Here is a 24,459-nt window from a genome sequence, read left to right as displayed (position 1 = left end):
CCATGCTACATATGCTAACGATAGCTACGACTGCAGCTTCTTCACTTCTACTGGAGAATTTGCTGTGAAAAAACATCCATATGGATCTGATTTTGGCTTAAGTTGCGTGTGTGTGATAAACATGTTTATATTCCACCAGAAAACGGCTAAAAGGAGTGATCAATTATTTATTTTTCAGGTCAGTCCCAGAGTTCATCGCTGTCTGTGTGAAGTCAGAAGAATCCCCACTGCGTCAAAGCGAGAACAGAGAGGAAACACGGGACGTCAGCCCAGAGCCACGTTTCCACACGGAGACTCGGGGACGCGCTGGGTTCTCGTCCGGCACGAACTATGACCGGGAACCACCATTCAGGTGCCCAGCTGCCCCGATGGAGACAGAGACTGATGGAGACCACGACCACCGAGTCCAGTTCAGAGACAGACACATAGGTCAAAACTCTGGTCTGTCCTCTGAGTTGCAACCGGGGACAAGTTCCACGAGCAACGACGGAGACGTGTCCACAACTGATGAAGGAGACAAGAACAAGATACATCAGTGCCCTGTGTGTAAAAATAAATTCTGGAGTAAGTTTAGTTTACAAAAGCACTTTAAAGTTCACACAGAAGACAGACGTTTCTGCTGTTCAATCTGTCCCAAAACATTTATTCATAAGGGCGATCTGGATAAACATCACAGGATACATACAGGTGAGAAACCTTTCTGCTGCGCATTCTGTGAGAAAACATTCACTCAGAAGGGTAATCTCGACAAACACACACGGGTACATACAGGCGAGAGGCCTTACAGCTGTTTGCTTTGTGATAAAACGTTTTCAGTGGCCTGTACTCTCCAAGCACACATGAGGACACATACAGGCGAGAAACCTTACAGTTGCTCACTCTGTAATAAAGGGTTTAGTCAGGGCTCTGCTCTCAGAGCGCACATGAGCACACACACAGGTGACAAACCTTTCAGTTGCTCCATCTGCAATAAAGGGTTTAAGCAGAGATCGTACCTGCGAGTCCACATGAGGAACCACACAGACAAACCAGAGCCGAACCAAAGCACCGACTCGTAATGTCAAACCTCGTGGCTTTTCCAAAGGTCCTGGCGTTCTTTTAAAAGTGCTGTGTATTATTATTTTTGTGTCAAACTGTTATAATTCACTTCAAGGTGCCTCTTAGTTTAGTTTATTTAAAGGACAGTGTGCAGTTACATTTAAAAAACAGATTTAGCACTATTCTAATTTCCATCTGTAGTCCTACACAGTCGGCCTCCATGCAGGGAGAGAACATCGAAGTTGTGAGGATTTACAAATATCTGGGGGTGCTCCGCCTCTTTTTCTTACGGAGGTTGAGGTCATGTGACGTTTGTAAGGAGCTGCTCTACATGTTTATCAGACTGGAGTTCCCCCTTTTCTATTGTGCTGTCGCAACCTGACAAAAACAGACAAGGGCCGGACGAGCCGGCAAGGAAAGCTCGGTGATCGGGAGGTCCCTGGACTCGCTGGATCCTGTGGTGGAGACGCACATCAGGAAGAGGCTGGATGCCATTTTGGATCACGTCTCCCCTCCGCAGTGTCCTGGCTGCTCAGAGAAGCAGCGGCGGCGTCTCATTTCAGGTTTAGAAAGTCCTTTGTGCCCAATAAGACTTTATAACCCTCCTAACCTGTCTGCCCGTCTGTTATTGCCTGATGTTTACCCGGATTTGCTGACGTCGCGTTTTAACTGTTTGTTGATGGCTTTTTATTTCTTACTTTTCTATGTGATGAAAAATAAGAAATCAAATCTAGAGCGTTTTGATTTGGTGATATTAAACTGGAACACATGTTGTAAAATAGGTGATTTTGTGTATTTACTTTGCTTTCCAGATTGTCAAAGTCATACATTTCACACATTTTAAAGATATCAAATAGTTTTTTGTCAACTTGTCTCTTAACACTTTAAAAAAGAAGCTTTACTTACTACCGGAGACCGACATATAGGTCAAAACTCTGGTCTATCTTCTGAGTCAGAACCAGGGACAAGTTCCACTGCCAACAATGGAGACATTCTGCAACTGATGAAGGAGACAAGGCTCACTAGTGTGCGGTATAAATACATTTTGGAGTAAGCTAAGTCTAAAAACGCACTTTAAAGGTCAGATAGACAGACCATTCTGCTGTTCAATCAGTCAAAAAACACTTACACAGAAGGGTCATCTTTATACACAGAAGTACACACACAGGTCAAACCTTATTTCTGTACAGTCTGTCAGAAAGCATTTAGCCTTTAGGACACATACAGATGAGAAACCTTACAGCTGTTCGACGGTTTGCAGTGAACTGTACTCTCAAAGATCACATGAGAACTCACACAAGTGAAAGACCTTATAGTGTCTCACTTTGTAGGAATGGGTTGAGCAGGAGTTCTTCTCTCAGGAGAACTCACGTAGAAGATACACCTTACAAATGTTCGATCTGCAATAACGGAGATCGTATCTGGAAGCACATGAGGAACTACACAAAGCCAAACCAGAGCTGAACTGAAGGCGACTTCACACTTGTGTTCATCTGAAGTCTGTCCCCCGGTCATTTCTCCTGACCTGAGTCTGAACCAGGAACTCACAGAGAGCAAAGATTTTTGTTTGATGTATTTAGAGGAGATAGAAAAGCGCTATATAAAATAAAGATTACTTACTTACTATATAAGTTTAGAACCATTCAGCAATGCATTTCAGACCATGTTTTTCAGACTACCAAGTTTTCAAAAGTAAAGCTTCTTTTAGTGTTTAGAGAAGTGCCTTCCTGTATACATTTGTTTTGTTTTAAAGAGGGGGTATAATGCTTTTTTCAGTCACATAGCACCAGTCTATATCACACTACAATGATGACCAAACCTTTTGTTGGTCTGTAAATGCAGTAAATTAGAATAACTGCCTTGTATAAAATTGCTCTCTCAAAATGGCTGTAGTGAATGTCTTGAAATAGGCCTCTGTCTCTTTAAGAACCTCTGACTCTTTCCGACACGCCCCCTCCACACGCTGTCTGTGGCATCAGTGGGGAGGGGGTTCTGCTGAGGAGCAGTGGTTGGTTACTCGGCTGGTGACGAAAGCTCGGAGGCGTCTCCAGGAGGTGGGGGCGTTCCTAGGAGGACTCAGGCAAACCTATCCCTAAAATGGCCGCCATCAGAGTTTTTACAGATTACTCAAAAATACGTGAATGTTCCAAGGCAACACTTCAGGCATGTTTTTAATGAGGGAATGACATAATGACATGATGTAAAGCTTGAAAAAGTCGATTTTGCATAACACCCCCCCTATTTTCTGTTCCTTGTTTTCTGCATTTTTTACCATTAAAAATGCAATTCCCTTAAAGGATCTATATCATGCTATTTTAGCCATTCCAAAGTTAAGTATAGGCATTTATATGATATATTGTACCTCTACCACTATGGAGCACTTATTTTTGTGATAAATATAAGTGTTTTCTGGAGGTATTTAAACAAAACGCTTCGATTCAGTTAACTCCGCCCCCTCTCTCCGCGCATACAACTTTACCGTAATATAAATAAAAAACAATAAGTGAAGTCACTTCACGATGCAGTTATACGGAGTTGACATCTGCAACACAGCTTCATAAATGGCTAACACACATGCTAATATGCTAACACACAAGCTAACCCGCGTTTGGATTGACTCACCACTCTGGTCCATCGCTGTTTACATTGTGGGACTCGCGTTGGTTATAAAAGTTAATCCACTTTGATTCTGGTGAAGGTTCACCAAACATCCATCAGAGACAGTCACAGAAAAACAATATTTTGGTGATAGTCGCTGAATCCCGGAGAAAAAAACAGCTGAGTGGCCTCTTCCTGAAAAGGGTTGAATATAAACTCCTCGTCCTCGTAGCCAAACGCGCTTCTTTTTCTCCGTGACATGATCGTTAGGTAAGAATAAAGAACAGGTGTGTCCAGTTATAACGAGCTCCATCTTCAGCTGCAGCGCAAACATGACTGATCTGTTCAGACGCTCAGGGATGTGTTTGTTTTGGCCACAGCTGACCTGGAAGCACCTCGGGCACATCCTTTTTATTTTTTTGTATTATTTTTTTTTTTCCTTTTTTTTTCCTCTTTCATCTTACGGCCGAAATAATGAAAAAGCTGTTTTACAAATTAAAATCAGGCTGTAAGACATTGCATTACAGACGTCGAGCACTTCCGTTCCGCTGTTACGACACAACTGAACACTCAGTCGTTCACCAGGAGAGGGAGGAGCAGCTGCTCAGAGAGCAGGATTCAGGAGGATTACTGAGAGCTGCGTGAATGAAGCCACAAACCACTCTGGGGGTGTTTTTGATAAGGAAATAGCAAAACAACATGGCTAAAAGCAACAAAAAGTCGATTTTGCATGATATAGGACCTTTAATTGACGAACTTCTCTGCTCATCTCGACACGCATTGCTTGGCCTGTAAGAGACCTCCACCTGTGGGACACTTAGTTTTGTTTAGTGTGATTATAGAGAATGCTTCAGAGCGCAAACAATGATTCAATGGATAAGACTTCCAGCTTTAGTTGTTCTTTTATTTCATTTTAAATAAATAATTTAAAACGTATTGATTATTCCACACCACGTAATCCACTTATGGAACCAATGAGCCCAGTTTCAAACATATGTATTGGTAAATATTGGTTCATATCGAAACATAACCTAGATTTGGACGCCTGTTGTGCTGATGTTAATAAACTACATGAAACATTCTGTATATTCTGACAATATTCTGATTGAAGATCTCTGCAATACAGTGTTTTGTCATAATTTAAGTTGTAAGTTCACTTATCACATTCAAATATAAAGGAAACATATAAACCAGCTCTTCAAGACTGGACATTTGTCACACTTGCCGTCCTGTATAATGCCGAGGGCCACTTCAAGAGCTTGAAATCATTTCGGGGCTAAGTAAAAAACATAGAGACTTAGTTACAATATTATTATTATGCAGCATATTTTAACCCTTTCATGTCACGACACAAGAACTGAAAATACAATAAGTCAAATTACAAGAACAGGGTTTAAAACAGGTGCATTTTAAAGGTGCATTATGTGAAAAAAAAAAAAAGAAAAACCTTTGAATTTGTACATAATTTACAATATCTTCCAGTGACATGTCTCCGAAACGCCCCCTGCAGATGAGGCGAGTCTCCAGGTAGTCTCAGTGAAAATGAAGAGCCGACTCAGAGACCACATGGAGAATTGAAGAAGTCTCCATGTGGTCTCCGAGAGGTCTACTCTGCCTCGAGCAGTTGTGTTGCGAATACTCTTTGTTGTCCTCCACCCGTGAGACGTTTCTGTCACGTCCCTGCAATGTTTCTGAGACCTGTCGGAGACCAAGGAGATTTCAAAGAGACTCTACACGACTCTGAGATCTCCGGCAGGTCTCGGAAACATTGCAGGGACGGAACAAATCAGATCAGAAATATCTACAGATGAGATATGGCAACGTTTGGAGGACGACCCGAAGATTTTGAAGAGGTTTTTAATGCAGGCTACTAGATACCATAGACACGCACTAGCCTAGCACTAGCCTAGCATCACTAAGCTCTTCAATATAAGGACTGCATGAATTAAAGATATAGTATATCTCCAGAAATAAACAACACTGGATAACTAGGAAATGAGGCCCTATGTCAAAAAATCGTGAAATATCTCTTTAATGCACAAATACTAGAATCTGAATGACACAAACACAAAAAAGTCCATATTGTGCAAACATTCCATGAAAGTAAGAATGAGGGAAAATTGAAATTCAAAAGCAATTGTTGTTTGTTGCTGTTGTTGAATGTGTTTTGTACAAATGTATGCAGCTAAAATGATGTATTAGTATTTTTTCCCCCACATTTATGGCTTTCTGTCACACTTAATGAGTTTCAATGCTTTTTAATGCCCCACGGAAACCCTGGAGAAAGGGAACTGTTTCTTGTTTTTAGTCCCAGGAGCTACTAAGTCTGATGGACCTGGAGTTTCCATGTTTCATCTTTCCTCCGGGTGTTTCTCCCTTGCTAATGTAATATAAATAATAATAATAATATAAATATGTCAAATACAAAGTCAAAAAAACTTTCTCCCACAGATTTCTCATATTGAAATCACAAGGTGCACAGGTATTTCAACTCTCTAAAAACTGTTTCAATTAAATTTGCCTGATTAAGTTTGTTTGTCTCTTGTTGATGTTTTATTTCTGTTTGGAATTTGAAATATAAATCTCCTATACCTGATTTTTCTTACTTATTAATTGTCCGTGAGTAGTAAATACTACGCTGACAGAAAAGGCGAAGGGAGAGAGGGATATTGTAAATCCAATTATACAATGGAGATCATTTTTTTCACTCTAACTTGGCTGTAAATACTGTTACACGTTACTCAGTATTGCTTTAAAAACAACTTTAAAGTCTGGTGCCTAATTTTGGGGAATTTGCTACAGCAAGATATTCCTCCTGTGATAACGCTGGGTTAGTGACAATTAAAGGGACCAGGCTGGTTTTCGTTAGGGCTGGGTACCGTTAAACGGTACCTACTTGGTACCGACCGAAAAGCTCCGGTAGGAGGCGGTATCGAAAAACTATTTTTTTTCGGTGCTAATTTTCTGTACTTTTTCTCTCCAAACGTCAGTAAATGATCCACAGTGAGTCTAAAAAGCCTGAACTCATGAGCAGCTTCAGCCCAAATGCAGAAGCAAAGCTGTAACTTACTCACACTTCAGTCATTATCAGAGATGGCAGAGCCGCGGTCTGATCCAGGAATAGGCGGCCAGGGCGGCACGGTAGCGCAGCGGATAGTGCTCTCGCTTCACAGCTAGAAGGTCCGGGTTCGATTCCCACCTGGACGGGCCTTTCTGTGTGGAGTTTGCATGTTCTCACCGTGTCTGCGTAGGTTTCCTCCGGGTACTCCGGTTTCCCCTACCACTAAAAACATGCACAATAGGCCAGGATGAATGATGTGTGTGAGTGAATGTATGGTGGTGGTCAGAGGGTCCGTTGGCGCAGACGTGTGTAGTCGCGAAAGCGCCTCTGACAGTCTCCCCCAGGGGAAACTGAAGCTACAAACGTAGTTTACCACCACCGAGTGTGGAGTGAATGTACAATTGTCTCATGTAAAGCTATACACAGACACTATATGTCTGTGAAAGGCGCTATATAAATAAAGATCTTCTTCTTCTTCTTCTAAACCAGGACTTACAGTAAACTGGTTAAAAACCAGGACTAAACCTGGACTGAATAAGAAACTAGACTCTTAGACAAATAGAAAAGCAGTGACAACAAGAAACACATGGGCTTTAGCTTTAGCTTTAGCCCCGCAGAGCCTGAAGTTACTGCTGTTGTTTAAACTCCAGCTGCAGTGGAGCATTTGGGATCAAAGATTGTCTCTGGAAAAGGTGAGCGCTCACTCTGCATTAGCCATGTTTGGAACAGTTATGGTGCATTTTCAGTGACAGAGTGAGCGCTCTCATTATGTAACAGATCTTTGACGTGTGAGGAGCTTTCACTGTCGAACAGTGTGTTTAGAAAAGTTTATCTGAAAGAAAACAGTGCCTGATGTGGATCTGTCTCTGCAGCTCAGAAAGTAATAATGTCCTTTCTCTCTTTTTAACCACTGCTTTAGTGGGAATTCTGCTCAAAAAATGAAGTTACAGGTGACGCTGCTGTGGCCTGTTTTCTGATGTGCCGTGTTTGTGCCGCTGTGCTGTTTGTTCTCCTGAAATATACTTTTTATACACATTATTTTAACTCAATTAAAATAACAAAGGTATCGTTAAAGTAGTGGTATCGGGGGAAAAAACGAACGGCACCCATCCCTAGTTTTCGGAAGAAACATTTTATAAACCTCGTACTAATGAGCGCCGGACTGTTAGCATTGGAGCTGCGCGGCTATGACTGAACACTACACGTCACACAATGGCCGAGTCTACAGTGAAGATCCCGCCCTTACGCCCTTTTAAGGAACATGCTTCGTCAGAGCTGGGGAGGAGGAGTCTGTAAATCCGCCATGATTTCCCCCTCGAACGGAGGGAAGAGTGTGGAGGAGTTGTCTGTTATTTTTTGCAGTCTATGTCAGGTTCTGGCATTTCTGTGAGAGTAACCCTGAAAAGTGTTAAGTCGGTGGCTTTTTCTTTCATTGTTCGTTATAAAAAAAGATCAGGTATGGAGCTTTTAAAGGAACAGGCCACCGTTTTTACATACTGAAATATGTTCTTACCTTAGCTTAGACGAGTTGATGCGTACCTGTCTGGTCTTTGAGCATGCCCTCAGTCAAACAAAGCGACCAGAGATGTTGTTAGCATTTGGCCTCTCCCAGTATATTCCTATGGCTCCAAACGGGTTGAAGTTAGAAGCGACCAAGCTCTTCCACGGGCACACAGACCAGACAGGTACATTTCAACTCGTCTAGGCTCAAGTAAGAACATATCTCAGTATGTAAAAACAGTGGCCTGTTCCTTTAACAATAAATACGGCGTAAAACATCAGATTTATTTCACTTTAAACCCATTTCCCATCTGTGTTCTCAATCAGAAGAAGGCACGATCGTTTCACACAGGTTACACAGAGCGCAGCACGTGGTCATGATCTTGTCCACGAGGCTCCTCTCCACCTCGCCGTTCGGCCACACTCTCACGAGGCTCCCGGGGAGAGTGGAGCTCAGGATGGAGAACCTCTCCCTCAACAGTCCGATGACTCTCTGCGTGTGCGTTTTCGCCGGCGAGGCCTCTTGGAAACCGCCCAGCTCTCTCTGCCGCAGCTGCTTTTCCCCTTCGGCGAGCGGAGACCCGACCACCTCCGCGCAGAACAGGTCGGCGTGCTCCTCCGCCGTGGCGAAGGGACAGTGCGCGAGCAGAAGGTCCCCCGGCAGGAGCTTGTCGAGGAGCCCGCATTTCTCAACCAGGTGCTCGTTTGTGAAACATCCTCCCCAGGCCTTGGACACGAACGAGATGCTTCCCTGTGGGGTGATGGAAACGACATACTTGATGGTGTTGCGTTGTTTGTACGCGCTCCACGTCTGGGATAAAGCTAGCAAACCTTTCGGAGGCTCGATGAAAACCTCGAAACAGTCGATGATGCAGATGCAGTTCAACTTGAGGCTGCGCAGTAAGTACTTCCTCCCCGGCCACACTATGAGAGGGTGAAGCTTTATGGACATGACGTGTATCCACCGGCGGAACACGCACGCCGCCGTCGTCCGGCGAATCCCGAAGAGGTGGCCCAGGAACTCCTCGGAAAAATCCAGGCGCAGCTTCATCAGTGTGAGAAACAGCTCCTGGACCGGCCTGAGGGACAGCTTGACTTTCTCGGTAAGCGGCGAGGACACGTAGGCGAACAGCAGCAGCACGGTGGGTACGTTGGGGAGCCCGGTGAAAAACTTAATCCAGCAGTCGAAGTTCTCACTGTCCGTGGAGTCGCGATCCAGCTGGCTTTCCAAACCGTGAAACGTGTACCCCAGCGACAGGAATTTGCTTTTTAAATACCTTATGAGCTCGTGCAGCAGACTGATGTCACTGTGCGCCCCCTCTGGGCTTTGCTGCAGCACTGGGCCGTCCTTGTTGCTTGCCGTGTTGTTAAATTCCTGCAAGTTCAGAGATCGCACGTACTGGTCGACGTTGTTGAAAGCCAGGTGGTATTCGGTGGGAGAGGTGAAGCTGAAAACAGAAGGAACGTAGTCTGGATGATGAGGATCGTTGCTCTTTTTACCTGAAAGATAAAAAGAAAGATGAGACGGCTTGAAATTCAGGTAAGATTGACAAACATTCCATCAAACAGAGGAATGAGAGAAAATGCAAAAGAGAATTTCACACTTCTGAGCCAACACTGCGTGCAATTTCAGCCGAAACAGCAGCTGAATGTTTGTTGTAGATCCTCAACTTGGGCAGTAAGAATAGTCAAGCAATGTCATGACTTTTCCAACCAATTTTGATTTAATGGATTAGTTGGGATCCAGTTTAGCTTTTTGCTGACATTTAGGGCCTTACTTTTGGCACAATTTTGAATGCCCTGTGGAAACACTGTATTCATGCCTCATACGGGACATAATTCAGCAGTACACATCGTTTGTCTCCGAAGGCTGCACTACACGTACATAGGGCTGGGCGACATGGTAAAAAAAAAATATATATATTTTTTCCTGGATGATTGCCATTTTAAGCGATTTTATTTTAAATAAACTTTAAAAAGTCTCCTGATCTTTCATGAAGAAAACTGCTCAGAGTCCTGCTCATTGATAGTATTTATTAAACTTAACTACTTGCACTGTGCTTCAGTTTTCTTTAGCTTATGCATTTGTTGAAAGTAAAAGGGACATTAAAGGGACCATACAGAGTTTAAAAATGTTAAAATTATGTATTTTCCTCCCCCTACATGTTCCAGCAATGTCCTAATGTGTAGTATGAGCTCAGACCTGTTCACCACAACTGCCTCTAAAATCCTGCACTGTCACTCAAAAAGTTGTTACTTCGGGTCCGAAGTGCCATCATGCACGAGCTTAAAGGGGGTGTATTATGCAAAATAGACTTTTTCATGTTATTATGTCATTCCCTCATTAAAAACGTGCCTGAAGTGTTGCCTTGGCACATTCACGTATTTTTGAGTAATCTGTACAAACTCTGATGGCGGCCATTTTAGGGATAGCTTTGCCTGAGTCCTCCAAGGAACGCCCCCACCTCCTGGAGACGCCTCCGAGCTTTCGTCACCAGCCGAGTAACCAACCACTGCTCCTCAGCAGAACCCCCTCCCCACTGATGCCACAGACAGCGTGTGTGTTTAAGATGAGCGAGGCGCTGCAGGCGAGCGGTGCAGGCCGGTCAGAATCGCTCGGACGCCACCTGTGCGACGGTGCCCGTATTCTCGTGAGACCGAGGCGGCTGGAGCGCCTTGGGTAGTGAAGCGAGCGAAGTTGCTTTTCTCCGCCTCGCTCGGCTGGCTGAACTACAAAGGCCAAAGGGATTGTGGGAAATGAAGTGCCGTAAACACGTTTGCTGACAGAGGACTGACAGATGATTGGATATGAGTTGTGTTTAGATCGGAGACGTGTTGCCCTGACGCTCCGCAGCCCCTGCCTCATCTTTTCTCACCACAGAGATCTACTTACATCTGCAGAAATGCTTCAGAGACTTCATATTTGACAGAAAGTGCCAGTGTGTTCAACATATGGCCTACATTTTAAATATGCATAAGTTTATTATTCTAATCCTAACCTGTAAGAGGAGAGTCTGTTATTTTTGTTGTAGTGATGGGGCGTCTGTGTGGTGTGTGGGAGAAGCAGAAATGTGTTCACAAACTTTTAAAATAGTTTTATTCCCAAACTCTTTCTAACAAACGCAAGACGCTGCGTGATCTGAGGCTCCTCTCTGTTCTCGGGGCTGAGATGCGTCTGCCTTGATTAGCGGCGCCTTTCTCCGCCCTCTGACGCCACTGCCTGGTCTCGTCTGGAATCGAGGCGAGGCGCACTTCATCTTAAACACACCTAGTGTGTGGAGGGGGCGTGTCTGAAAGGGTCAGATGTTCTTAAAGAGACAGAGGCCTATTTCAAGACATTCACTACAGCCAATTTGAGAGAGCAATTTTATACAAGGCAGTTATTCTAATTTACTGCATTTACAGACCAACAGAAGGTTTGGTCATCATTGTAGTGTGATATAGACTGGTGCTATGTGACTGAAAAAAGCATAATACCCCCTCTTTAAAGGAATAGTTCACCGTTTTTCCATACTGAGATATGTTCTTATCTGAGCTTAGACGAGTTGATTAGTACCTGTCTGGTCATTGTGCCCTCAGTCACACAAAAAGACCAAAGATGTTGTTAGCATTTGGCCTCTCCCAATGTATTCCTATAGCTCCAAACTGGGGTGAAGTTGGAAGCAACCAAGATCCTCCATTTGCACGCACAACGACCAGACAAGTACGTATGAACTCGTCTAAGCTCAGGTAAGAACAAATTTCAGTTTGGAAGAATGGTGAACTATTCCTTTAAAATAGAAGGTGCAGTTACACGTATGACCTAAGGTGGCAGTAGGGAGTATAAAATGGCCAACTTGCATCTAGCCCCTTTAAACTTCGATTTGTCCACTTTATTGGGTAACTGTTTTTATCCATGCAGCTGATGTAACAGCCTGGCAACAGAGGCCAGATACGGACACGTGAAATGTGCCACTTGCTTTGACACTCAGTCTGGAACGCTGCGGGTTCTGTTTAGAATAAAGATGATGTAAGTCCATGCCAATGTAGAGCCTGTAGGCCTTTTTGTCACGAACAGTGGCTGTGTTGCAAACCTGTTTTTTTTTTTTGGTGTGTCGGTGCTGGGTTTGAGACCATACTGCTGTTAGACTTTGGGCTTTCATTAACATTACTATTACATTGCTATTACATTCCTTCCACATTGACTGACTTTTGATGAAGAGAGGTTATGCAGATTCCTGCAAAGCAACAGCATAGCAACAGGAGCCAGACGAATGTCAGCTTTGACTCGTTATTTGCTTTGACACTCAGCCTGGAATGTTGAGGGTTCTGTTCAGAATGTAACAAATGAACGCACTATAAATACATCTTCCCACTTCCTTTACGGTGTCTCTTAGCACTCTACTGTTGCTCTTTGCAGATTGTGTTGAAAGTTGTTGATGTAGCATATAGAGTATGCACATTTTAAAGGAACAGGCCACCGTTTTTACATACTGAGATATGTTCTTACCTTAGCTTTGACGAGTTCTTTAGGACCTGTCTGGTCTTCCCCCGTGCCTTCAGTCACGTAAACACAGCGCAGACGGTGTTAGCATTTAGCCTCTCCTTCTCTCCACTATAGCTCCAAAACAGGTCAAGATAGAAGCTACCAAGCTCTTCCACGTTTTCCCTATTTAAATATGGTTACGTGAAGTGTTACACTACAAAGTATAATTACACAAAATTAAACAATGTGGATTTTTTAGGCAGATAAAAGGGGGAACTATATTGTAAGGCGTAATAATACCAGGAGTAGTTCGAAATCCCGCAGTAATCTTCACTTTACTGTGCGGATGCCAAACTACTCCTGGTAGCTTCTATCTTGACCTGTTTTGGAACTATAGTGGAGAGGAGGAGAGGCTAAATGCTAACGCCGTCTGCGCTGTGTTTACGTGACTGAAGGCACGGGGGAAGACCAGACAGGTCCTAAAGAACTTGTCAAAGCTACGGTAAGAACATATCTCAGTATGTAAAAACGGTGGCCTATTCCTTTAAATCTAAATAGAAATAGAGCCTTTAACAGCAGTAAATTTAGTGGACTTTCCACTCAATTTGCTGCTGTTGCCAAGATGAAGATGGAATCAGTCAATCAAACTTTATTTATAAAGCGCTTTTCATACGGATAGGTATCAGTGCTTTACAGATTACAAAATTTAAAACAATACGCCTGGGACAACCTACCATATATATATTTTATATATTAGGATTAAATAAATAGATTAGTCAGTTAAAGGTTAAGCTAAAAAGGTGGGTCTTGAGCTTGCTCTTAAAAACATGAACGTTCTCTGCAGCCCTGAGCTCCTCCTCAGGTGGTTCCAGAGGCGAGGGCCGTAATATTGAGTCTTTTTGTTGACTTTTAGGAAAAACTAGGAGACCCCTGAGGAGGAGCGAAGGGGCCGTGAAGGTTCGTAAGGTAAAAGCAGTTCTGAAAGATAAGAAGACCAAGACATTTAAAAACCATTAAAAGAACTTTAAAATCGATCCTGAAACACACGGGGAGCCAATGCAGCGATTCGAAAACCTCCTGGTCTTCGTCAGATTGAGATTGAGCTTCTATCTTGACCTGTTTTGGAGCTATAGTGGAGAGAGGGAGAAGCTAAATGCTAACGCCGTCTGCACTGTGTTTAAGTGACTCGGATCAGCTCCACTCCGCAGCCAGTCCCGTCGCCAGACGTCAGTCTTAAGGGGGGCATATGAAATCCAAGGGGGGGCACATTTACTATTAAATGCATATTTTTCATATGGTATTATACTATTCACTGATCATTACATTAAACATAATCAACAGCAAATATGACCAGACCAACTACAGCTGCAACATACGAGTCCTCGTGGCGGAAACGTCAGTGTGTTGCAGGTGGCGTTTCTCCGAGTTGAACCTCCTCATCAACACATCCTTCAACTCAAACTTGCATTTATGAGAGTGAGGTCCTTTTCAAAAGCAGCTGAATGAGCTGGGCCTTGCGTCTGTGCAGAATACTGCGCCGATGCAACGAAAACACGTTTCTGAGTGTGGAAAACGACCGGACTCTGGGGCTTGAACGAGCGCCTGTACCCCCACACTCCCCTCCACACTCCCCCCCACACTCCCCCCACACTCCCCCCCACACTCCCCCCCACACTCCCCCCACACTCCCCCCCACACTCCCCCCCACACTCCCCCCCACACTCCCCCCACACTCCCCCCACACTCCCCCCACACTCGCGCCACCGTTTTTGGACCATGAATATGGCTCGGTCAGTGCTGTGGCCGCGTCCACTCTTCAGTCTCTCTCAGCCTTCACTAAAGCTCCAGTGTCTGAGTGTAAAACGCACACTTGGAACGCGGGCTCTTTTCGGTTCAACTTCAGCGCTTTGTAGTAAAACACACACGAGCACCTGTCACTGCCTTTGCCTCTCACGAGCCGGGACGGGAAATGAGCATAAAGAGGCCGACATCGTGAACTCTCAGAGCGGAGGATGATCGTTAATGCTCCTCTATCATATCAGCTATGTTTTATTTTGTGCCCAGACAACACGGGAGCCGAGCGCAGCTTAGAGGGAACCGTGCCAGAGAAAGAGAGAGAGGGATGAAATGCCGCCGGTCCCCTCTCTCGGTGTCAGGGGAGGAAATAGTTACTTGTTGTGGAGTTTGGGCTGGTCTAATTGGGCAGAAAGCACAAAAGTAACACTGTGCAAATGAGTGATACGTAGCCTATCTTTGCCCAATTTGTAGTGGCTTCTCGTGGTTATACGGCGTATACTAGGGCTGTCACGGTATGAAAATTTTACCTCACGGTTATTGTGACCAAAATTATCACGGTATTCGGTACTATCGCGGTATTTTTTTAAATGTGTGTTAATATGTTCAGAAAGCATTGATAGTCCTACACAAACTGAAATCGTTTCAAAAAAGTTGAACAGTGCTTGTTACATAAAAAAATACAGACCAAGCCTTTTCACATCAAAGTAAAGGAACTATAACGATGTGTTGTTGATCGTTTCGAGGGTATTACATGTAGCGTCAGAAACGAAGATAAACCATCTATCAGGAACACTGTTGTTGTCCTTCCAGTGAGCTTTCGCTTTGCAGATTTGGGAAAATGTCGTCATTATTAAACTCATAATACTGCGGCGAGAGTGAATCTATTGCAATCTGCCACCGGGAGCCCCGTAACGAATTGTGCCATTGTGCGGAGGTATCCGGACACGGCTTATGCTGGCGGTGGCGCTGCAGCCGCACTATGAGGCGACTCGTTACATTCTCCTTCAACCCAAAGTCCCACATCAGCATTTCAGCTAAAACGCCAACGTTAACTTACTGCTATAGAGCTGTGGGAGACGGTCACGCAGGTGAGTCAGAGGTTCGAAGTATTGCTGCATTTGGAGACACTTTTTCCTGCACGCTCCGCAAACTGAACTCTGAGGCTGATAGATCCTGCGCGCTGTCGTGTCGGACATGATTCCAGCTTCGAGAAAGTTTTGTTTGGGTTGCAAACAACAAAGTGCGCATGCGCGGAAACTGCAGCAGATGAGACGGTGGCTGGTGAGGCTCACCGTGCCTACACCGCGGGTGTGGTTATTCACCGAGATAATAAAACACAAAACAAGACGGTCATTTTCACCGTCACAATGTTTACCGGGGTTTACCGCTACACCGGTTACCGTGACATCCCTAGCGTATACCTGCGTATCACGTAGAGGACACCACATCTGTGTCTGGGGGGGCACAAGCATCTCGGGGGACGGGCACGGCCCCCTATGGCCCGCCCATAGCGACGGGTATGTCCGCAGCGTCCCCATCGGCCCGGGTTCCTGTTTGTTTACTTCCTGCACGTGAGTTATCATTTACACAAGCATGAGACAAATTCCTAACATGGGGAATATTTCTACCGCTATAGTTTCTAATAAATCTCCACACACCTACCACGGTGTAAGCGGGATAATGCACCCAGAGGTGTCCATTATCAGAATAATTGGACTCCACGGAAGCAACCGTCCTCCGACCTCATCGTGCATTATCCCTTACATTATATTATAAAATTAACAATGTTTCAGATGACATGCAAGCATCAGCATAGCAACAGCATAGCAATTGGTTGTATAGACCTTATCCATGTGATGTCAAAACATAGCAACAGCATGGCCCTTAGCAATAGTATCCCGGCAACAGCAGCAAATTGAGTGAACAGTCCACTCAGTTCATACTTGCTTTCTGAAGGATCTATTTCTGTCTGGATTAAAAATGTGCATATATACTTTATTTTTGACACTCACTCCCGGGTTGTTGACGGTTCTGTCAGTCAGTGTGTGAGAGAGACAGACAGCGCATTTATCTGCCAATCTACAATATTGACAATGTTAATAATCCAGTATACTAACCCAACATACCTGACACAAAGTGGCTGCTGCAGAGCCAAGTTTCGCTGGTCGGATTCCAATTGAGTCTCCCGATGGCGGTGATCCACTTTCTTCTCTTCTCTTGGGATTTGGGCAGTCTATAAAAAGAAATCTGCGAGTATTTGTTGAATCTGTTTTTGCAGTTGATGGCACAGCAGCATTTCCCCATCGCGCATTAGCTTGTTTTACGTTATCTCCCGCTAGCTCCACTGAAATTCACACGTAGCCACTCAGTTTGCGTCCGTAATAGATCCATGACCGAGTCCCGTCCGTGGATCCATCGGTGTCCTTCATCTTCTCGGTTCCTCGACCACAGTGAAGAAGTAGTAGTGATGGGTGGGACAAGGCTGCGGTCCGTCCGAGGGGCATGTACTCGAGCAACAGTGAGTGGGAGGAGTGGCAAACCAAAGAACACGTGACCGAAGCTCGTGCGTATCCCAACTTTTTCCAGATAGGGATCCCCCAAAATCAGCATACGAACAATCCGGGACGCAACAACAACATAGTAATATACAAGCCAAAATAATAATAATAATAATAATAATAATGAAAAGAACATTTTAAGGAATGAAGTGATAGGGCTTAACAACTTATAGGCCTACATATTTTTATTCATGTTTTTTTGAGAGGCCAAAAAGAGAGAGAGAGAAAAAAAAAAGATTTTCGACATGCACATTTATGAGAAAAAAAGTTGCAAATTTTCGAGATTTTGAAATATACAAATTTGTGAGAAAAAAAGTGGAAGATTTGCTTGAAAAAAGTAGCACATTCATGATATATATATTTTTTTAAAAAGCTAATTTGCTAGAAAAAAAAAAAGTCGCAAATGTATGAGAAAAAATAGTCGCAAATTTGCTGCAATTTCTTTTCTTTTTTTTTCAGTCAGATTTGCTGATTTGTTTCAAAATCATTATTTTAATTTTTTATTTTTATTTTTTCATTGTTTCCCCCCGTCACTAGATGGCCCCAATACGTCGTCGTACTAGGTGTAGTCGTAGTTTTTAAATCTGATTTTTTTTTTTTATAAATCTGACTGTACAGTAGGTGGCGGTATGCACCTTTGTAGTTGGTTGCCATCCGCCATTGAACCAAAGAGGAAGTAGATTTGACCAATCACAACTGGTCTGGTCTTAATCACTTCCTGTTAGCTCGTTGGGTTAGCTTAGAGCTAAAGCTAAAGTTTGTGAAAATGCCTCAAAGACAAATGTTTAGGGTTTTGGTGAACGAACGGCTGGCTGCGGCCGCTGAAGAGATATTTGCGCTGTTTGACAGGACGATATCGGGATACGAGGAGGAACTGAGTCGCTCCAAAATGGAGATTCAGAGGAAACAGAGGCTTCTGGACGCGGTTCTAAACCCGAGGGTCCTGGTGCCCAAAGTGGGAACGGCGGTCCAAGCTTCCACACCGACTGGCACTGGTCTGAACCACGAAATCACACAGACTGCGGTGTTTAAGGAGGAGCCAGGGGAACAACTCGTCAAACAGGAGGAAGAAGAGCTGCCAGTGTAGGTCTCAATTTCTCAAACAATTATTATATGCATGGAAATTAATGCTGTTTGCTGGAGTCAAGTGGAAGCAATTTAGCATACGCTATTATCATAGTTAAAATGGTTAAACCTTAATATAATTGTGGAGAGACATTTGGGTTTAGACCGACATTTTTCTCCACAGTGGACGTAGTATCACTTAAAGCAGTATTAAGTAACTCTTGCCCCTAGAGGCCAAAAGCGCAACTGCAGGTTGCGTAGCAAGTTGCGATTTTTTTACTCATCAATTGTTCGTGAGTAAATACTACGCTGACAGAAAAGGTGAAGGGAGAGAGGGATATTTTATATCCAATTACACAATGGAGATCATTTTTTCACTCAAACTTGGCTGTAAATACTGTTTAAGTGGCGCTAGCCCACAGCTAGCTTTGCCCGTTAGCCTGTTAGCTTCTTCTTCGTGAGTCCATTAGTGTGTATTGGGGCCCCCGACCTGGTGGCAGCCAAGTTGCAATTGTGTTTTTCTGGCCAGAGACACCAGGGGGAGATGAAAGACCCCCAATCATCCCATTAACACTTGTACTACCCCCAGAGGGACAGCGGAAAGGATTTATTAAGATAAACAAGTTCATTAGTACTGCTTTGAAGCCGCTGTTCTTCATCGTTTTCTCGTCGTAATCCCCAGTATAACAACCGCTGGTTTTTGCAACTAGTGACGGGTACCAGTGCCTTAACGGTACTTTTTTCGATACCTATGTTATTTTAATTGAGTTAAAATAATGTGTAGGCTATAAAAGGTTCAGGAGAACAAACAGCACAGCGGCACAAACACGGCACATCAGAAAACAGGCCGCAGCAGCGTCACCTGTAACTTCATTTTTTGAGCAGAATTCCCACTAAAGCTGTGATAAAAAGAGAGAAAGGACATTATTACCTTCTGAGCTGCTGAGACTGATCCACATCAGGCACCATTTTCTTTCAGATTAACTTTTCTAAACTCACTGCGCTGTTCGACGAAGCGGAAGCTCCACACGTCAAAGATCTGTTACATAATGAGAGCGCTCACTGTGTCACTAAAAATGCACCATAACTGTTCCAAACATTGCTAATGCAGAGTGAGCGCTCAAATTTTCCAAAAAACAATCTTTGATCCCAAATGCTCCGGTGCAGCTGGAGTTTAAACAGCAGCAGTAACTTCAGGCTCTGCGGGGCTAAAGCTAAAGCTAAAGCCCATGTGTTTCTCGTTGTCACTGCTTTTCTATTTGTCTAAGAGTCTAGTTTCTTATTCAGTCCAGGTTTAGTCCTGGTTTTTAACCAGTTTACTGTAAGTCCTGGTTTAGTCCTGGTTTAGTCCTGGCTCAGACTGCGGCTCTGCCATCTCTGATAATGACTGAAGTGTGAGTAAGTTACAGCTTTGCTTCTGCATTTGTGCTGAAGCTGCTCATGAGTTCAGGCTTTTTTAGACTCACTGCAGATCATTTATTGACGTTTGGAGAGAAAAAGTACCGAAAATTAGTAGGTACCAAGTAGATACCGTTTACCCAGCCCTATTCATCATTGTGTCACACTGTGCTGGTTGGCTACATTGTACAGGCGCCATCTGGTGGCGAAAAGGCATTAGACCAGTGAGCCTGAAAAAAAAAGCAAACTCAACACTGACACTTTTTCTTTGAATTCTATATGGACCTTTATCAGTGTCTGTACTACATAAAGAATGAATGACTGAACTGTATTCTCGTTCAGAAATGTGAACCGAATGGTCATGAATGAGCTTGTTTAAAGGTACAGGCCACCCTTTTTTCAAACTATCATATGTTCTTACCAGAGTTTAGATGAGTTGATGTGTACCTGTCTGGACTTTGTGCCTGCCCTCAGTTACGCAAAACGACCAAAGATGTTGTTGGCACTCCCAACATATTCCTATAGCTCCAAACTCCAAGTTAGAAGTGACAACGCTCTTCCACGGGCACAAAGACCAGACAGTTACGCATCAACTCGTCTAAGCTCAGGTAAGAGCAGATCTCAGTATGGAAAACCGGTGGCCTGTTCCTTTAACAGCTGAGAGTGAGGATTCAGTAAGAGAAAAACTGCTCTGGATAATGAGAATGGAAACAAATGAATGAGACATATCAGTGTTATAACCATCTCAAAAGGAAGTCACTAAGCAATAGGGATGCACCGATACAAGTATCGGGTATCGGGCCGATGCCACATGCTTGTGCTCATACTCGTACTCATTCATGAGGTCCCGATTCCGGAAACCGACACCATTTGACGTGTGGTGAGCGCACCTACGAGGCGCAGCTCTCAGCTGAGGAGAGAAAATGGCAACAAACTGGAGAATTCTTTAGTGGAAAAACAATAATCCAGATAGAGCTGACTTTATTACAGACTGTGCTCTCTAAATCAGAGTCTGAGCTGGATTTAATCAGAGCTAAATGTTGTCAGTGCTGCAGCGTCTGCAGTGTTTACAAGACACAGGCTAACGTTGCTGACTCGCGGCTAACATTTTTGGCCATTCTGACGCCGTTTTATGCCCAGGGATTTATTCATCTGAAACCCAGCGACTAAAAAGTCCTCAGAAAATGCTAAATAAAGAGATACAGCATGTTTATATTGAGCGAAAATGAGCTGCATCAGAACTGTGAAAACGCTGTAGCTACTCGCTAAGTTGCTACAAACACACGAGAAAATCTACAGGAGCTGAAGTAAAGACGAAAAGAGACCATTTAAGTAACATCTCAATACTATTGTTAAATAAAAACACATAAATGAATAAAGCACAGGCATTGGGAGCCTTTGGACATGAACTTTTCTGTCTATGATGGACAGTGCAATAAAAATGAAAAAATATATTGAATGAAAATAAAATAAATAATAAATGGCATCAGCACAATTCTAATACAACTGCTCTTAAATGTGTAGCCTACTTTACTTAAGGAAATTAACTAATTACAAACCAATCTGCTGAGAAAACAGGAAGTATGTTGAAGAAAATGCCTCGTACTCGTATCGGTATTCGGTATCGGCAAGTACTTAAATCAAAGTACTCGTATCGGTTTTAGAAAAAGTTGTATCGGTGCATCCCTACTAAGCAAGATATAATAAAGAATAGTTCTGTTTGTGACAATATAAGGTGCAAAGCACATTTATGTTTTGTTTTTGTGTCAAGTCTAATGACTAAACCATTCTAGACCATCGTCTCGAACACATACCCTGGAATTACAGACTGGGCACTCTTCTCACAGAGCGAGTGGTGTGTCGATTTAACAATATAATGTTTTTAACTGACCCACACTCTGATGTGAAGGAAGGAAAGAGATGGCCAAGTGTTGCCCTCATTCAACTGGCGTGCCCTGCTGCTCGCTGCTACACATAAATGGTTAAGGTTAAGTGTTGGTCACGTGACTTTTGTTAAAATTAAATGTTTATGACATGGTTCGGCCGGGGTGTTGCTTTCTGTGCTTGATACATGTGTCGATACCTCGGCTCATTTAGCCCATCACTATTTGCAACCAGCACAGGAAACTTGTTCATTCAAGCTACATCAGGAACAGATGTTTTTATAGGCGTCCCATACAAGCTGATGAGCTCCTGAAATGATCTCTCTGACCCCCAGGTTGAGCACCGACAGACCTACAAATCAGCACTATTTACTACTAATAGTTTTATAATCGTAATATGAACACCTTTGATTATGTTTCAGGTTTTCCACAGAGTTTAGCACCGTATTTGTGAAGACAGGAGAGCCACAGGAAACACAGGAGGAAGACATCAGCTTGAACCCATATTTCCACACTGAGCACTCTGACACTGAGCACTCTTCTGACACTGACGGCTCCTCCACCGACAGTGATGACGACAGCTCATCCACCGACAGTGATGACGACTGCTCATCCTCCGACAGCGATGACAACTCCGAAGGTCCAATCAGCAGCACAGATGCACAGATGGAGACAGTGGCTGAAGGAGACCAGTACAACCAACTCCAGATCAGAAACGGAAGCACAGCTGCACAAAACTACGGTCTACCCACCGAATACAAGTCTGAACCAGGGATGAGTTACACTTTGTGGAAGAAACCCCAGTGCTCAGTGTGTAAAAAGAAATTCAGCAGTGAACGTGCTCTACAGTCACACAGTAGAGTTCACAGAAAAGACAGCTGTCCTCTCTGTGTGAAACACAATGTGAGAAAACAGACAGGGGAAGAACACGAGGAAACTCACACTAGCAAACAACGATTAAGCTGCATTTACTGTCAGAGAACATTTACCCAAATGAGCCACCTGCAAACACACATAAGAACTCACTCGGTTGGGAAACCTTACAGCTGTGCAATCTGTCAGAGAGCATTTACACTGAAATGTAATTTAACTGCACATATGAAACTTCATACTGGAGAAAAACCCTACAGCTGTCCATTCTGTAACAAAGGCTTTACTGTAAGATGGAATCTCAAATCACACATGAAAGTCCACACAAAACACGCCATGGGTGATCTGAAGACGGAAGTAGGGTTAGCAGTTTGACTTTGAACTTTCCTTGTTAAAGGAATAGGCCACCGTTTTTACATACTGATATATGTTCTTACCTTAGCTTTGACGAGTTCTTTAGGACCTGTCTGATCTTCACCCGTGCCTTCAGTTACGTAAACACAGCGCCGACGACGTTAGCATTTAGCCTCTCCTTCTCTCCACTATAGCTCCAAAACAGGTCAAGACAGAAGCTACCAAGCTCTTCCACGTTTTCCCTATTTAAATATGGTTACGTGAAGTGTTCCACTACAAAGTATAATTAAAAGGGGGAACTATACTGTAAGGCGTAATAATATCAGGAGTAGTTTGGCATCCGCACAGTAAAGTGAAGATTACTGCGCTGTAAAGTGAAGATTATTGCGCGGATTTCGAACTACTCCTGGTATTATTACGCCTTACAATATAGTCCCCCCTTTTATCCGCTTAGAAAATCCACATTGTTTAATTTTGTGTAATTATACTTTGTAGTGTCACACTTCACGTAACCATATTTAAATAGGGAAAACTATCTATCTTGACCTGTTTTGGAGCTATAGTGGAGAGAGGGAGAGGCTAAATGCTAACGCCGTCTGCGCTGTGTTTACGTGACTGAAGGCACGGGTGAAGATCAGACAGGTCCTAAAGAACTCGTCAAAGCTAAGGTAAGAACATATCTCAGTATGTAAAAACGGTGGCCTATTCCTTTAAGCTTGTATTAAATAACAAATTTGTTTAAGATATGAACATGGGAAAGGTCTGAATTGTTTGTTAAATCTTCTGCAAAAGACGGATGCAGATGTTATGGGCCATGGTTAATATTGCTGTAAATACTGGTCAGGACAAAACCAAACCCGGCACAAAGGTCAACTTTCTCTTCTGTAAATGAACTATGATTTGATCCCGTCATGACCATTTCATAAAGTTGGCATTGGTGTGATAATAGGCAGTGAACAAAGCGTTGGGCCAACCCGGGTCAACGAACCCAGACCTGGAGCTTCTGGATCAGTGGTTCTACAAATAGAACCCGCTCAAATGAGGACTTCTGTCGCTGCTGCTCAAGAGGCTTCCTCCTCACTCCGTCCGCACTGCGCAGAGTTTGGGTGACAAAATGGAGGATTTTCTCTTGATTGGTCAATTATCTAAGCTGGAACTAAACCTGGTCCATAGCAGGTTTAGTTCCATGCGCTAAGGGCATGTTTCCATGGAGATCTACCTTGATAGAAAGTTACCCAGCTTTGTAGTACCGCAAAACCAGGGTTGACGCTAAACTTGCCCCATTAACCCTCTAATCCAGCTTCATAGTTTACCCCTGAAGATAAATACTACAGCAGCAGGTTTGTGGAGTCATAATGATCAGGTTCAATTTATGTGAATTTTCTGTTTAATACTCATCGTTGCCACTGATTACTTTTTTTTTCTCTTTTCCCTTGCTAAATACCTATTTCTTGTCACGCTTTCTAATCTTTGAAAATGATTTGATTTGTAAATAACATCTCAGTTGTCACTTTGTACTTTATTAAAATTGTGTGCAAAAACAGAATATTAAATCAAGCTTTTCTTATTCCACTCAATGACATAATGTTACAACAGAAAGAAAGTAGAGCAAAACTCCAACAAGGTAATGTTGATGTTTTTCAGATTGAAATATTTGAGGTAAATAAAAATTGCAGTTACAATGCAGATATCCTTTACAGTAAAACCCAAAAAGTAAAAACATCAAGTACAATCAATGATAAACATTTTCACAAGTAGTTATATTTAGATAATCTGGTTCTTAAACAACAAAAAACACCCAGGAGCAACTCTATATGAATAATCATTGATAAATAATAGCAATATCACAGCCTTTGTTTCAGAAAGTACGTA

At 43.3% G+C, this 24,459-nt stretch overlaps 2 protein-coding genes across 2 annotated transcripts; one reads left to right on the top strand and one right to left on the bottom strand.

Annotated features, from left to right (window-relative positions):
• Positions 1–8,427: 8,427 nt before the first annotated feature.
• Positions 8,428–16,825, bottom strand: LOC306971000 (uncharacterized protein). The gene is made up of 2 exons (XM_079567125.1): positions 16,586–16,825; positions 8,428–9,697 (listed from the first exon to the last, which is right to left on the bottom strand). The coding sequence occupies exons 1-2, from the start codon at positions 16,761–16,763 to the stop codon at positions 8,517–8,519; spliced, it is 1,359 nt and encodes a 452-aa protein (XP_079423251.1). The 5' UTR covers positions 16,764–16,825; the 3' UTR covers positions 8,428–8,516.
• A 918-nt stretch (positions 16,826–17,743) lies between these two features.
• LOC306971008 (uncharacterized protein) lies at positions 17,744–22,612 on the top strand. The gene is made up of 2 exons (XM_079567134.1): positions 17,744–18,100; positions 21,786–22,612. The coding sequence occupies exons 1-2, from the start codon at positions 17,784–17,786 to the stop codon at positions 22,606–22,608; spliced, it is 1,140 nt and encodes a 379-aa protein (XP_079423260.1). The 5' UTR covers positions 17,744–17,783; the 3' UTR covers positions 22,609–22,612.
• The last annotated feature ends 1,847 nt before the right edge of the window (positions 22,613–24,459 follow it).

Source organism: Gobius niger (assembly GCF_951799975.1).
Source record: "Gobius niger genome assembly, chromosome: 12".
Taxonomy (NCBI): Eukaryota; Metazoa; Chordata; class Actinopteri; order Gobiiformes; family Gobiidae; genus Gobius; species Gobius niger.
Note: the sequence above shows the minus strand (reverse complement) of the source record. Positions and strands in the feature narration are given on the sequence as shown.

Excerpts from the sequence above, each read along its gene's own strand:
- LOC306971000 (XM_079567125.1), bottom strand. The coding sequence starts at position 16,763 with ATGGGGAAATGCTGCTGTGCCATCAACTGCAAAAACAGATTCAACAAA. Across the intron at positions 9,698-16,585 it reads CAGCAGCCACTTTGTGTCAG|GTAAAAAGAGCAACGATCCT; the intron begins GTATGTTGGGTT and ends TTTATCTTTCAG.
- LOC306971008 (XM_079567134.1), top strand. The coding sequence starts at position 17,784 with ATGCCTCAAAGACAAATGTTTAGGGTTTTGGTGAACGAACGGCTGGCT. Across the intron at positions 18,101-21,785 it reads GAGGAAGAAGAGCTGCCAGT|GTTTTCCACAGAGTTTAGCA; the intron begins GTAGGTCTCAAT and ends ATTATGTTTCAG.